Source organism: Falco biarmicus, chromosome 12 (assembly GCF_023638135.1).
Source record: "Falco biarmicus isolate bFalBia1 chromosome 12, bFalBia1.pri, whole genome shotgun sequence".
Taxonomy (NCBI): domain Eukaryota; kingdom Metazoa; phylum Chordata; class Aves; order Falconiformes; family Falconidae; genus Falco; species Falco biarmicus.
The window spans coordinates 24587799-24602570 of record NC_079299.1 but is presented as its reverse complement, the minus strand read 5'-3'; the positions used below and the strand labels follow the sequence as shown (position 1 = coordinate 24602570).

General features: G+C 47.0%; 1 protein-coding gene across 1 annotated transcript in view; it reads right to left on the bottom strand.

Annotated features, from left to right (window-relative positions):
* Window positions 1-13169: 13169 nt before the first annotated feature.
* Window positions 13170-14772, bottom strand: part of SRD5A2 (steroid 5 alpha-reductase 2) — a 28015-nt gene continuing 26412 nt past the window's right edge. Inside the window, exon 5 of the mRNA XM_056357705.1 lies at window positions 13170-14451. Coding sequence (XP_056213680.1) covers window positions 14385-14451 — 67 coding nt within the window. The 3' untranslated portion in view covers window positions 13170-14384. The remainder of the gene's footprint in view (window positions 14452-14772) is intronic.

Below are 14772 nucleotides of genomic sequence, written 5' to 3'. Positions count from 1 at the left end.
CCAATTAAATCTCCTTAAAGCGAGCTTCTCCCATATGTTGCACTTGTTAGACTGCTCTAAGACTTTCCAATTATCCACAAAGATCATGAAATGAAAGGCAAAATAACTCCCCAGGCGCAGGAGTCTCTAATTATATATCACAGCTCTTGATAGGGAAGTTCATGGCCCACATTTTCTTACCCTTCCTTCTTTGTTTTTAGACTCTTGAAGGTAAAGGTAGGTGGTTGTTTCAATGCATCTAAAATGACCAACATACCAAAACAAACGAGGGGTAACGTGGGTATACCTCACACCGGTTACTTCAGAGCAGGCAGTTTCTTTCTTTTCTGTTTTTTGTTAGCTGATCACACAAGAAATTCCCAATTTCTCCAGCAGCATTTCCTTGCTCAGCCTCTCTGATAACTGATGTCCCTCACTGTGCAACGCGAAGGTCAGACCACAAAAGTACCCACCACTCAACAAAGCGGAACGTTCACATTCCAGTAGTAGCACTTGGTCTGCATTGCAAATCTGGAGCAAACTGGGATTTGTACTTGAGGTGTAAACAACAGATATACACCTTTACATAGGAAAGGAATAGAAATCCCTGCACAGCACGTGCCATGTGGCTGGATTAACTGTGCTGTTCAAGCGTGATGGTTTTTATGCCTACGGTTTTGCGGATAAATCTCAATGGTCATTAGTCCAAAATCAAGCTTTTCGCACAAAATAAAAAAAGAGAATCTATTCAAATCTGAGGTTTCATTTTTGGTCTCTCTTAGGGCTCTGACAACCCCCCATTGTATTGAAACAAAGGAATAATGGGTTTGCACATTTGGATAGAAAGAAATTAATTGTTAAGAGTAAGATCTTAAAATCTAACATTGAAATACAGGTTCCCTGTGATTTCTGGTGCAGCGGGATTTTTTAGCTCAGTTTATGCAGTACAATAGGAACAGGAGGTGCGGTGGAACCGAGAAGTGGGTTGCTTTGCTGAGGTGCTGCAAATTAGCCTGCAGATGCTTTCTGAGGTCTAAAATAAAAACACTCCAATAAATAAGATGGGGGTTGTTTCACTGGCATCAAAATCACTCTGCTGATTACAGTTCATTACCACTGTGCAAATACTGCATGTGTAAGGTGTTTTATACCATGCTCAAATTTGGAATGCCCTAATTTAACACAGCTTGAGCTGGGAAGGGATCAATTTGAGATTGTTGGTATTAGGCACTTTCTTTGGTGGTTGTAGTCTCCATGTGTAAACTTGGGTCGAAATACCAAAAGGTGTGGACTAGAAAACTTGGAGGCAATCAAATCTGAAGTTATGTAGTGGCAACCTGAATGCTGGAAAATACAACGTGAAAAAGGAACATAAACCAGACTGGCTTCTTTTCATAGGGAATGTGGTCATATATGTTGAAGCGACTGTCACGTACATATTTTTAAAAAGCGTGCAGTACCCGGCAGTTCCTCTCTAAGCAGACAAAGCAAATTATAGAAGTTCCTCACAGCCATGTGCAGGGGAGCGCAGGGTATCCAGGTTTGCTCAAACCATCTGCAACAGACCAGGTCTTGAAAATATTTGAAAGAAAGAGTCATTTCCCTGTGCAGGTAAGGTTTAATGTCAACATGCCTAGCTGTGTGAGAAGCACTGCTGAGTGTGAGTGACTAATACATTTGCCAGCACAGCAAGTGTGATGTCTAATTTATTGCTGTGTGGGCTGTCTGGGTAGCTCAGCCCTGCAGCCTTTTATTCTGCCAGATGCTGATCACCTCCCGAGAGGTGCTAAGACGTGTCATTTGTCAATGGGTGCTTGGTGCCTTGCAGAAAGTGATCAGCGCCTTGTTGGGTTTAACCAAGGAGCACTGAAAAATAAAGGTTATCCATCGTCTTGTGTACAGAGACAGCGAACACAAAGCCGGTGCCCTTGAAAGAGCCACTGTGACCTCTGGTGTGAGCAATTTAGAGGAGGAGACATCACTCAGTCTGCTGAATCTGCTCATTAGCTGCTGGAACAAAGATTCCCTGTGAATAAATAGTCCTTTTAGCTTCTCCTACTCCTCCATTTCAAAGCTAGAATATATTTTTCTGAAAGTGGCATCATGGAAGTGAACTGAGTGCCACCGGCTTGAGGGTGTCCCCAAGCAGCCTCAGGCACGGGGCAGTGCCCAGCAGGGCTCCGAGGGAGGCTGTGGAGCTCAGTACCCCACGCTTCACCCTCCGGCCCGCATGCGTGGGTTGCTTTGTGCTGTGTTCATGTCCCTGGCACAGCAGGGGCAGCTCCAGCACTGGCACTACCTGACCTGCATCAGGCTTCGCTCCTTTGCCTGGGGCTCTCGGAGCCTTTCTGGGGAGGGGTCTTTGCCCTGCTTGTGTGTGGCACCAGCTCCGCTGAAACACATCACCTGAAGCAGGGATCAGCTGGATTATCTCCACTAGAAACTGCCCCAGCAGCTTGTACCATGCCAATTAAACAGGTCAGTGCAGCTTTCAGGAGCAAAATGAATGTTGATGTCCTACAAGGAGCATTGAAAATGCATTTGTTTGCCAACTTGTGTTGCTGTTCCTTTGCTGATTCTAAGAATTTCTTTTAAGTGAGAAAAACAAACAGGTGTATTTACTGTTTTCTCCTTTCTGCTAGCAAACGTTTCTGCTACAGATTGTATGGCTTTCAGCATCAGCCAGTGGGAAAAACGTGGCGTTCCCTAAAAAAACGCTGGCAAAGAAGTAATTTATTTTCTTGTTTCTTTGCCCTCTCCTTGCACTCTAAGCCTCAAACAGTAGATGAATCTAAGAATTATTTCAATAGCTCAACAGGCACTCAGGGCAGGGTGCTGCCTCCTTGCCGCCAGCGCCTCCAGCAGAGCCAGCTCCTCCTCCTGGGTGCCACCGCACATCTGCATGGGGCTGGCTGTGCCCCAGCACCCTGCCTGGCACCCTGCTGCCAGCTAACTACGGTATTTAGCTTCCTCCCGTGGAGGGTGATTTCCATCCAGAGTTTCACAGGATTCAGAAGAGGAGTGAACATGTAAAGGCTAGCAGGGGTTTCTAGAGCAAGGAAGTACAAAGCCAGTACGGGTGTCCTGTTAGAAGTGTCACCGCCTGCGTGATCCACAACCAATTGTGAGCAAGTTGTATGATTTCACTTACAATCATTTATATTACAGCAGCATCTAAACCAACACCAGTCAGGGAGAGGACTCCAGTCCAGGATCTTGCTGAAGGCAAGTTTTGCTTGGTTTCACTATGTGAATGGTCCTACAGTCCTAGAGGAGATCCCAGATTTCTTTGCAGTCTCCCAGTCACTCCAATGTTGCCCTGGCTCTGCTGCTGCTGACAAACAGGCTGCTGAGCCCTTCTGGTTTTGCGGTTTGGGTTTTTTAATGTACCTAGCTAAAAGAACTAAGTTCAACAGGTTTGATCTAGGTGCGCTGGCAGAGATCAAAGTCCTGTTTCACTAGGCTTCATATAAAGACAACATTATACTCAGCCTGTCTCACAAAGTGCTTGCAACTTGACAGACTGGAACGGAAACAATTATAATGCGAGATGCCTTGCCAAAATTCATGCACCAGGTTGAATGCTGAGCCAGAAAGGTTAGCCAGGTATCCCAGTTCCTGCCACCACTTGTTCAAGCAGGCCTGCTCCAGACAGGGTAGCAGGTGGATCTGTGTATTTATTCATACCAGTGGCTGCTGCCTCTTAAGAAACATGCTCAGAAAATTACACTGCTAAATTAAATATGCTTTGGAGGAATTGCTGGCCCCTGGCTGAGCAGCACTTCAGCCAAGGAACAGCTCCAGCAGCAGCTGCTTGTGCTGGATGATTAACATCACCTTCCTTGCATTTTGCAAAGCTAACAGCATACAAGGACCCACTGAAGGGCCAGATGGCACCATTGACTTCTAGTCCACATTTGCCCTTCATTTCAACAGAGAACTCTACCTAAAAATAATCACTGTGAGTTTGCCCTGGCTTTGGAGAGTAAAGATGTATAGACTCTTCAAGCTCCAAGAGGCTAATTCAGTATTCTAATTCCTCTTTCTGCATGAAAACAAATCACTGGATTTTACCTAGTCATTTCCACATCAAGATTGTGATTTTTAGTCAAATGACAAATTATACTGCTATAGTATGCTTGCTAGCTGAGCACCTCTTGCTTCAGCTGGAATTAAACTGTGGGATCAGTGGTCCTCCTTGCCAGCCCCCTGCCCTTCTGAGTGAATGTGGTTTGTCCCAAAGCATCACAAATTATTCCAGCTCCTTGCATATGTGACAGATTCTAGCTGCTCTGCACCTTCTCGTTTATTAATCAACATCAGCTCTCTGTGAAGTAGGATTAGGTCTAGAATTTGCTTTTGATTGTGTTGCCCATTAGGTCTGCCAGGAAAAAAGTACTGCTGTAACTCAAGAAACATAACCCTGGAGATTGATATGCTGGATTCCTGGGCATGTGCTTAAAATTATGTACTTAAGAGTTTTGTTGTGGTTAACCCGCTGGATTTTCAATAAGGGAATTCAAAGTCCCTCATACTGGTCAATCTCTTTCAAGACTATTTTGCAGCTAGCTGATCGAAATAGTTTCACCTCCACCTGAAGATGTACTTGGACAGTACTAGGATCTAGTGCAACGTACCAGTGAGACAGACAGAGGGACAAAGGTGAGGTCCTCAGAATGAAAAGGAGAGAAACAAGGAACTGAACTGGGGAGGTTACATACAATGTTAACACCCCCCCCCCGCCCCCAACCAACCAACTGAGGGAAGTCAGCAGTGGTGCTGAAGGCAGTAACTGCTTGGCTGCAAAGAATTAAAATCAGAACTCAGGGGTTGCCTGTACTGAGGTGATTTTTTTTTTTTCCTATGATACATAATAATAGGGATTGGGTTTGCTTGGCAAAGGTTTAGCTCACTGTAGGGCTAGGGCTGTATGGGTTGCCGGTTGCTGTACAACCAGGCTGCCTTGACAGAGCTTCCCCTGAGAAAACTGTTCTTGTGGCCACAACAATGGATAATTATAAGAAAAAGCTGTGAACCACCAAAATGATGTGTTTCCATCTACTTCATCAGCTCGGGTAAGGAGGCGTCATATTTCTGAACCAGACAGGGCTCGCAAGTGCCTGCCAGCAGCAGAGAGCAGAGCAGGTGAGCAGCCACACGCAGGGGAGCCCTGCCGTGCCATTTAGTTGTCACAAGGTGGGCATTTTCTCATGGCTCAAGGTAGAAGAAATAAATCAAGTTTTTATCAAGAAAGCAACTTGCTACCAAGAAGGAGAAGGATTGCAGTTGTTGATACAGCAACAGAAAAGGCACTTGTAGGAAATGTGAGGCAGTGCCCCACCGAGTGACAAGCGGTGATAATTTCTTCTGCTGCTGCCCTTCTTCCTAGGTTAGTGAAAGGGACAGGTCTGGTTTCAGGGCCATCACATCTGCATGTGGTCACATTATTCTCCTTTCTTATTTGGGTGCCAGCCATGGGAAATTAATTCAATTAATTGCACAACTTTTACCATTTTGGTGGCAGTTTTTTTGTTTGGTCTGTTATAAAATTCTGTATGGGATGAGCATCAATAGGGCAAAAATTATACTTGCCAGAGGCAACAGCTGTTTATACTTGTGCTTGAAGAAGAAGAAAGAAAATCTTTTTGTGATGACTGCCAACAACAACTTCATGCTTTTTGGATAAGATTGAAATAACAGCTGGTACGACACGTGCTCCTCTCCCTCCTCATCTTGCATTATTAGCAACTGTTAGTGCAAGTCAAAATAATAGTCTTTTACTGGTAATAAGTAATTTTATCTGAAAGTAGTTAATTCTCTACATGTGTGAACACATTCTCAAATGGAAAGATACAAATTAGCCATGGTAACTTTATTGAAGTAAATGGAGTTTTAAGCTGTTTGGACTGAAACTTGTGCAACATCTGATGTTCATGGCTATAGCAATAAAACGATCATGATATTTTCATCAAATCATTTGAACAAGAGGTTAGAAACTTGTGATGCTCTGTCTGAGAAACTATGAACCTGACAGCACTCTGCATTAAGCAATTGCAGCGCTGCAGTTGGTAGGAAGCGAGACTGTCGACATCTCCTCAGGCTGAGGGACAAAAACATCAGCAAAACACACTTCGCTGCAATTGAGAAATCCTTCCGGCAAAGAGAAATAAAAGGCAGCCAAAGGGTTTCAAACCCAGCATCAAGAGCAGGCAACACGCAGCACCTGGGCCAGCTCACCAATGTGCTGTCGATGAGCTGCTCCCCCAGCCACCTGCTGCCCTCGCTCCTTGCTGCTCAGAGAGGAATGGCCCCAAAGCACCTTTGCTGTTGCCATTTCCACTCCATCATTACCTCTGTTACCCTTAACTCAAGGAAGAGGCAGGAGGGAAATAAATCCATGTCCTACCTTGGGTGCATATTTTTTTTTTCCAGGGGAAGGGGTCCTCTTCACTCTTTAAACCCTTCTGAATATGTTTCTTAGCCCTTCCTGCCATTTCCCAGGATAGCAGCTGGGCAACTGGTTTTCATGCAGAAGGACTGTCTCCAGCAGGATGGGGAGGGTGTTGCATCCAGCCCAGGAGAGTGAGCATGCAGCTGGCTCACACAACAGCTTCCCTGCGACAGCCCTGGCTGGAGGGTGGTACCAAGAGCTACTTCTTGCAAGGATCAGCTGTGAAAGCTGAGCAGTTCTCCGAGCTGGATGAAGCCTCCACAGAAGGTCCTTTCAAGTGCCACAGAGATCCTTTGAGCAGGTGTCATGGGTGGTCATCATGGTGCATTAATCAACCACAGGACTGTGATGAGTCCCCAGTGCCATACCAGTATGAAACAAGTTAAATGTAGCTGTCGGATGCATTAGGCCAGGCATTTGCTAGGCTCTGGTGCTGTTGCATAAAGGCAGAGGCTGAGCCCTTGCCTGCAACCCTGTGACTAAGCCTGGTCACTCATGTTCAGGAAAGATTAAGTCAGATGGAAGCAGGTGAACATTTCGGACATTTTTTGGCACAGAATGTGCTAAGAGGTGCCAAGAAGAAGTCACTGCATCTTTTGTCAGGGCTGCTAGTGAGGAGAGTGTGCTGGGAGCCTCTCCAGCCCCACCACTGCCTGAGTCAGCCACGCCAGCCCTGTGATACAAGCTGCAGCGGGCTTGGGAGCCAGCTCCACCTCTGAGTCAGCGCCTGGTCTGCAGCATGGCCGTGACTCATCCCTCCTTGGCTGTTCCTCCTCTCAGAATTTAAGCACAGCAGAAAACTCCAGGCAAAAGCCTTTGGGTAGAAATGTGGTGCTCTCATCAGAAACCATCACAGGCTCGTTACCCTCCTGGGACCAACTGGCACGAGGTTTTGCCATCACGGGATGCTATGAGAGGAAGAGCTGTGTGGGTTGGCCTCCAGCCAGCCAGAAGGGCAGATACACCCAGCTGGCCTGCAGGAGTGGCAGTGTCTACCTGAGCTCGTGGCTAAACCAGGCGGAAAGTCTTACTCTGATAACCACAAAAAAAGGGAAAGGCATAGTGGTACAAACTCCGTCTAGTCTACTCTCCCTTGTAGTAACACATTGAAAGCCCAAGACCTAGGGAGAGAAGAACTTTTGAAATACCTGTGAAACAGCATCTCTGTCAGAAATGAGGGAAAATGGCAAATAGTGCTTTATGAAAAGAAGCTTGCCTGAGTTGCTATGGCTAACACGTGGCTGGATGCTGAGTAGGAACAGCGCTGGAAATCACTGGCTACAGGCCACTGACACATCTGAACAGAGAAGACACGGGTGAAACCAGAGCCTCGCTGAAGTCAGGGAGAATGTTGCCATTTCACGTGCTGCGAAGAACCAGTGCCAAGCCTGAGTTCAGCCCAATGCTTCAGGGCACCCGTCTCAGTTCTGGGACAGCCACTGCTTTGCTGTGTCTGACTGTCTACAGATATGCTGATGAGCACTGGGGCTGGGGCACCGGCTCGCTGGCAGTGAAGCTGGAGCTGTGTCACACGAAGGGGACCGCCTGACATGACATAGCTCAGTGAACACCTCCAGATGCGTTTCTCGTTTCTCGGTGTGCGAGGCTGCCAGGATGCGCGGGGGCAAGGTTTCACCCCACCGCGTGGAAAGCAGGATTAGTGCATTCAGTGCTGAAATACACGTTTTCCTATTTACTACCAGAGTGCCAGTCATAAATTCCCAGCAGTGGGAAGAGAGGATTTAGATCTGGCAGCTCAGTTAATGCAAATGTATTTTAATTCCTCCAAACTAGTTTTTTATCCCAAGAGTGATGTTTGCCGGTATTTTGAAATTGCAGGCCTGCCGGAGCCAGCTTCCCACATCTCTAGAAATCCGCTGTGAACATTTCCTTGCTTTCCTCTGCTTGCATTCCTTCTGAGGCTGTCACTGGTGAAGGGGCAGCTTTTCTGCTCCTGTGGAGGTCTGAAACACAGATTTTCTGGTCAAACAGCAGAGGGACTATTTTGGCAGAGGCAGATTTCCAAATCATCTGTGAGCTGCTCTCTTGCCGGGGAGACAGGAGTCATTTCCGGAGTTTCCATCACCAAAACCAGATCCACTCAGGGCTGCGTGTGTACCTGGCCACACTGGGCAAGGAGGACTTTGGTGTAACATCCTGAGCTGTGGCGGTCCCCTGCTAGGGGAGACGAGGATGAGGAAGATGAGGATGGAAAGGATTGGGGGGGGGGGGAGCTCTCCTGGAGTGGCAGGAGAGCTGAGTTCCCCTTCTCTGGGTGTGATACCCAGCACCCTGTGAGCAGGGGCAGCCCATGGCCCACTCCCCAGGGCTGGTGGGCACAGCATGGCAGCACCAGGGCCTCGTGGAGCAGCTCTCCCGCTCACCGCTCAGCCAGGCAGGGGAAACCCCCTCCATCCAGACCCAGCTCAGGCCCGAGCAAGGCTGCTGTCAGCCCATTAAGACCTCAGCAGCCTCCTCATCTTTTACCACACAGTGTAAAAACGCAGCACATCCCCGTAATGTGTGTGAAAGGCCTTTCCTTGCGGCAATGCTGCAGGCTGAAAAAACGTCCAGCCCGAGCAGACGTGGTGCATTTGGTATGGTAGGGAAGTGTGGCTTTGACAATGTCACGTGTAATCCCACAACTTGGGAAAAGTAGGCAACAAGACTGGAAAGCAACCCGGCAGGTGCCTGCGGTGCTGGAGCTGGTTTGAGTAGGATAACGTTGAGAAGTGTTTGGGTAGGATAACGGAGGATCTGGGAATGACCCTGCAGGTCCGAGTGCCCAAACACAGCTGCCTCCTGCCTGGCCATAAGCAGTGCAGGGGCCCTTAATGGATGGCTGGGGGCTCACGGGTGTACTGCTAGCATCCCTGCCTCCTGTGCGGGATTGTAGGCTTCTAGCTTGAGTGCTGTGAATCACTGCCTGGAGGAGCTAACGTCTCCACTGACTCTGCTGCGGGGGAGAGGCCTTGGCACCCAGCAGAAAGGCATGATGGGATTACTCCACACTTTGCATCAGTTCAGCTCAGTCTGTTCTCTTCTGAATATGCAAAGGAACTAACGTAATGAACTTCTGGAAACTGTATCTTTTTCTTTTACCTTTTAGACTTAACAGCACTAAAGAACTGTTCATTGGAAAGGCACTTGTAGCATGCGGTAACATAAACCAGAATATCTGAAGGGCGAGTGCCCGGAGGACAGGACCAGACTCTTCCCAGCGGTGCCCAGCGACAGGACAAGGGGCAACAGGCACAGGAAGCACAGGAACTTCCTTCTGAATATGAGGACAAACTTCTCCATCTTGAGGGTGACAAAATCCTGGCGCAGGCTGCCCAGAGAGGCTGTGGAGTCTCCTCTGGAGACATTCAAAACCCACCTGGACATGACTGTGCAACCTGCTGCAGGTGACCCTGCCTTAGCAGGGGGTTGGACTAGATAGTCTCCACAGCTCTCTTCCAACCCTGGCCGTGCTGTGATTCTGGGAGAACCAGATCTGAACGTCTTCTTTCACTTTTCTAGGTGTTACCATTACGCACTCAGTGTCTGCCCACCAACTGTGCTCCCATGGAGACCAGACTTGCTGCCTCTGTAGTGAATAACGGCATATTCTTCAGCAGCTCAGTGGCCATCAGTGCCTTTACTCACAGAGTATGGTAGGGGGAACCAGCAGGCCCTGGCCCTGAATTAGTATCAGTTGTTTGTGTTTTCTAGATCACATCACTCCTTCAGGGAGTGTGTGGGTTTGAGAGATGTCTGAGAAATTAGGTTGGTTCAAGAGGACCCCAGAGGTGGCAGGAGAGAGGATATCAGGCTTCCAGGGCAATGCTTGGGTTGAAATAAGACCCTATGCTGATTTGCATTAAAAAGAATTTTGTTAATTCAACAAGTGAATCAAATACAAACAGGTAATCCCTCAGTGGTCAGGAAATGATCCTAAAGTTCAGCGGGTGACATGTATTAGCCTTTTTCTGTGATGAAATCTCACAGAAATATCTCCTTAGGGTGCATTTCAGTGCCTTTGGATATCTTATACATCTTTAGAGTATTTGGCAATATTACAACAACCCTGCCTCCCGAGAATATGCAACAGGCTGTACCTTATTTGTGTTATAGTGGTATCTACAGGCCTCAGCTGAGCTTGGGGCTGCTTTGCCAAGTACTGTGAAAACAAATCCTGGCCTTCAAGACCATTTCCAGAGAAAAGCAATACAAAGGGGAAAAAAAAAAAAAAACCCAAAGTGGTGAGTAACCTGAAGTTCGTTGGTCAGTCAGTGACACCATCACGAGAACAAAACAGATATTCTTGAGGCCAAGCCATTAGAGCACTCTGCTCTCCTGGAACACAAAACCTCTTATGCTTGGCCAGGAGCTCTGAATGTTTCTCCAGAAATGCCAAACCACGGCGTGTCCTGGAACAACAAACACGAAGGAACTCTCCCTAGGTAGGCAATGGGAGCAGGAGTGCAGGTCCCAAACGAGTGTTTTTCCTAAAGATAGTCACTCAAGGGCCAAAATTCAGGGGTTTTTTTTTGCCTTTTGTGTAAATATATTATGTAAAATATGTACTTTAAAACAATAGCTACAAATGCCCAACATTGCCTGGAGCTGGTTTTCTACTGTCTTGAGTGACATCTCATCTGAAGCATGGACTAAAGCCAGGCAGAGGCTGGAGCGTGTGTGGCACACAGAGATGGGAATGAGGGCTGGCAAGTGCCATTGTTCTCCCCATTGCCTCCCAGCATTTAATTCTGCTTTCGGTTGTCAGAAGAGATTAGATATCTGAATTCTGATATCAGTAAGTGGTCTGTCTGATCACTTAGGTGCAGAAAACACGTTTCACAGAAGAAACTGTTGGATGCATGATTAAGCCATTTGTGTACTACCACAGTGGTATAGCCCATGTTTATGGAAAGTCAGCTTTTGGAAGAAGCACTCAAACAATACAAAAATAATTAAATTAACAAGAGTCCTGGGGATAAAGGATTAATTTTCCCAGCAGGCTGCCAGGGGGGATGAAGGCTGAGTTATCAGCTGCATATAAGAGAGGTCTTTCTAGCAGAGCAGTGACACTGAGAGCTGTCTGGAGGACGCCCTTTCCAGGGGAACAGCACCAAGCATCAATGTTCCTCAAAGATAAACGAAAACTAAAATGTGAGTGATGGGAGGAAACCAAACAGAAAAACAGTATTGCAAAACGGGGAGAAAAGGAATAAGCTACTATTTTAAATTATTACCAGCAGAGGACACTTCTGTTAGATTTTGGCAGGACAAAAGGATGTTGCAAAGAAAGTCAGAAAAGTGCTGCTTTTCAAAACATTTTTCAGTCCACTCTGAAATCATATGTGTACATAGCCTCCAGAGGCTTGAGCAGAGGGATATGCAAATATCCGCTGTGTTTTTTCTCCCAGGACAAAGCGAACATATTTTTCCTTATAAAAATAAGGGGTGATGAAAGAAATTTCTCAAGAGCACTGTGGCCCCAGGTGTGCTGCCCTGGGGCATTCCTGTGCACAGCAGGGCAGGCTGGTGTCCCTGCAGGGAAGGCAGCAGCCACCAGCCCCACGGGGGAACTTGACATGGGGAGAGCCTGTGTCTCCTCTAAATCACCATTAACTGTAGTTGTTGCTCATAGAGGGCTTAAAGCAGACATGTGTCATTCCTGCTCTCCAAAAATGCCACAGGAGGGGGAAGAAGGAAGACGGGTTCCTTTCCTGCCTGCCGCCCTTTTCCATGTGACATGTCCGAGGCCCATGACGGAGAGGACGGAGTTGCTCCCACAAGGCATCCAGCACCTCAAGACACCCTGTGCTCAGCCAGCACAGGGGTGTCAGGCTGGGGGCTCCCAGCCCGCAGGCAGGCCAACCCCACTTTGGGCCAGCACCAGTTCTCCTGCCCTGATCTCTGGCTTCTTGCAGTGGATATCCAGGCCTGCGACTGCCAGTGGCAATAACGGTCCAGCTGGTGCAAACATTAAGCAAGATAAAATAAATGCAGGGAATAGTCCCGTTCTGATGGGACGAGTAGGTAGAAGGGCCAGAGAAGTCTGCACAAGCCCTATTCTGGTCCAAAGGGGCAGGCAGACCTTGGTCCCTGCTCTACCCCTGGCTCGGAAATAGATGGAGGAGACAGCAGCTGGGAACTCTGGCACCCACAGGCTATATGCTCTCTCATCACTTGGAATGCTTCGGGGAGAAAAAAGCACAAGGAGGAATAGTCAAGGAGAGGCTGCTGAGGCAGGGAGCTCTGGGGAGCACGGCTGCTGCTCACGCTCAGCATCCACTCCCTAGGGAAGGGGCCATCACCTCCCACACGCTGTCCGTGCCGTCTGTGCCGCCTCCAGCCTTTCTGTCCCTGACCTCACACCCAGCAACCCCCTTCCCAGCGTGTTTCCACATGGAGGATTTAAATAAGGAAACAAAAGGAAAAGATGTTTGTAGTGCTGATGTGAACTAGCGGCACGTGCAGTGACGATTCTGCTTGCACCTTATTTCATCCCCCCCTTACCTTTGCCCACGCATGGCAAAGGGTCCGGCTCTCCCATGCACTGTGCAGGGGCCGGTGCAATGGGACCCAGCCCCAGCTGGCTGCTCTGCTCTACGGTAATGAAGACAATTAATAATAAGAGCAAAGAATGAAGGGTTTGCCATGAAGGAGGAAGCCAGTGTGAGCAGGACTTGGTAAGCAACATCACGGAGACTTGCTTCTGCAAACAGTAAGTTCCAGGCTAGCACAGCTCTGTGTTTTACATAAATTTTATTGTGTTTTGGAGAAAATTGTGTACAGTCAATCAGGTTACTTCAGCAGCAGGTGGTATGTTTAGTATGTGTGGTCTGGTCTTTTTCTTTCCAGCTATTCAGCATAATTCTTTGCAGGATTTTATGCTTTAAAGGGTAACTAAAACTGTCAGCATCCATGGGGACGTCTCTTCCTATTGGGGATAATGACATTTTTGGGAAAATTCCCAACTATATGCTGCAATTAAGAAGAGACATCATGTTTTTTGTCAAAATTCAGTAATATCTCTGTATTATTTCCTAATATGAGTATCTGAAAATGTTCTCCGTAGACAAAATGTACTGCCAGTGTTGCGGAACATTTTCTTCAACACAGAGCTTTTTATTTGTTGTACTTTTTGTCTTACATCATCATCTCAAGTCTTTTTATGAATAACAATTGAGTGGTTTTGAGTAGATAAATTTTTATTCTGAAAAGAGCTCTGGATTTGCAAGAGAAAAAAAATTCTAACGGAGCTGCAATTGCTTTAACAAAATACATTAAAAAAACCCAAACTGATGGCTGACAATTAATCATCTGACAGTAAGGAGAGTATTGCTTAAGGAAGGAACACAGACATCGTGCTTGTGAGTGCCAGCAGAAGATACTCCCATCTCCGTGTAGTTCGCATCGCCTCTGTGCCATGGCACACTGCTCCCAGCCTTGTGTTGGCACAAGTATCCTCTTGTTGCATTATGCTTCTGGGAGCTAAGCTGGCTTTTAGATGAAAAATAATGGGCTGAGTAATTTTCCTGGCAAAGGAGACCCCTACTCTGGTGTGTGGCAACACCTTGGGCAGTGCCAGCTGCAGAAGCAGCTGCAGGAGTGCTATGAATTGTAGTGGCTGCTGAAGACCTCTGAAGTCATGGGCTTACTTTCCACTTTTCTGCACCAGTTTATAGCCAAAGCTTTTTCTCTGATGCCAGTGCAGTTATATATCCATTTCCCATAGGCAGAACTTCACTAACAAACACATACATTGTCTGGGGACTCCCTTTGCCCACAACTGTCTGCAATTTCCCCTGTTAAAAACAAGAACTTCAGTTCCGAATTACCTTTTTGTCTGTTACAACCCCAGGTTATCATTTGTACAATTAATTACAGTCAGACCTAACATTAAAACCAGAAATTGAAAAAAGCCCTATAAAAACAGAACACAGAGTCCATATTTCAATCATTAAAAAACAAAAGGAATCAAGGCTTTCCTTGATTTTGGATAGTCCGTAAATGTCTTGAGATAGTACCTGAAAGAAAATAAGCGAGAGAGTGAACCTGCATACACCTGAGGAAACCGCACAGTTTCAATACAGCTCAGCTGAGGAACCTTAAAACTCCTCCAAACTGCCTTGCTTTGTACCCTCTGCGTGTTACTCTGCAAAAGAGCGTCCCAAAACTCTTCACACCAGGTTATTTAATTAAGCAAAAGACAATAATACTGTCAAGATTCTAACAGACCTAAAGTAGAAACTTTAGGAATTCAGAGCAGGAGAACATACCTGCTCCAAAGCACTGCAAAGGTTGCAAGGGAACCCTTAGGAAAGGTTTGCATTTACAAGGCTTACTAA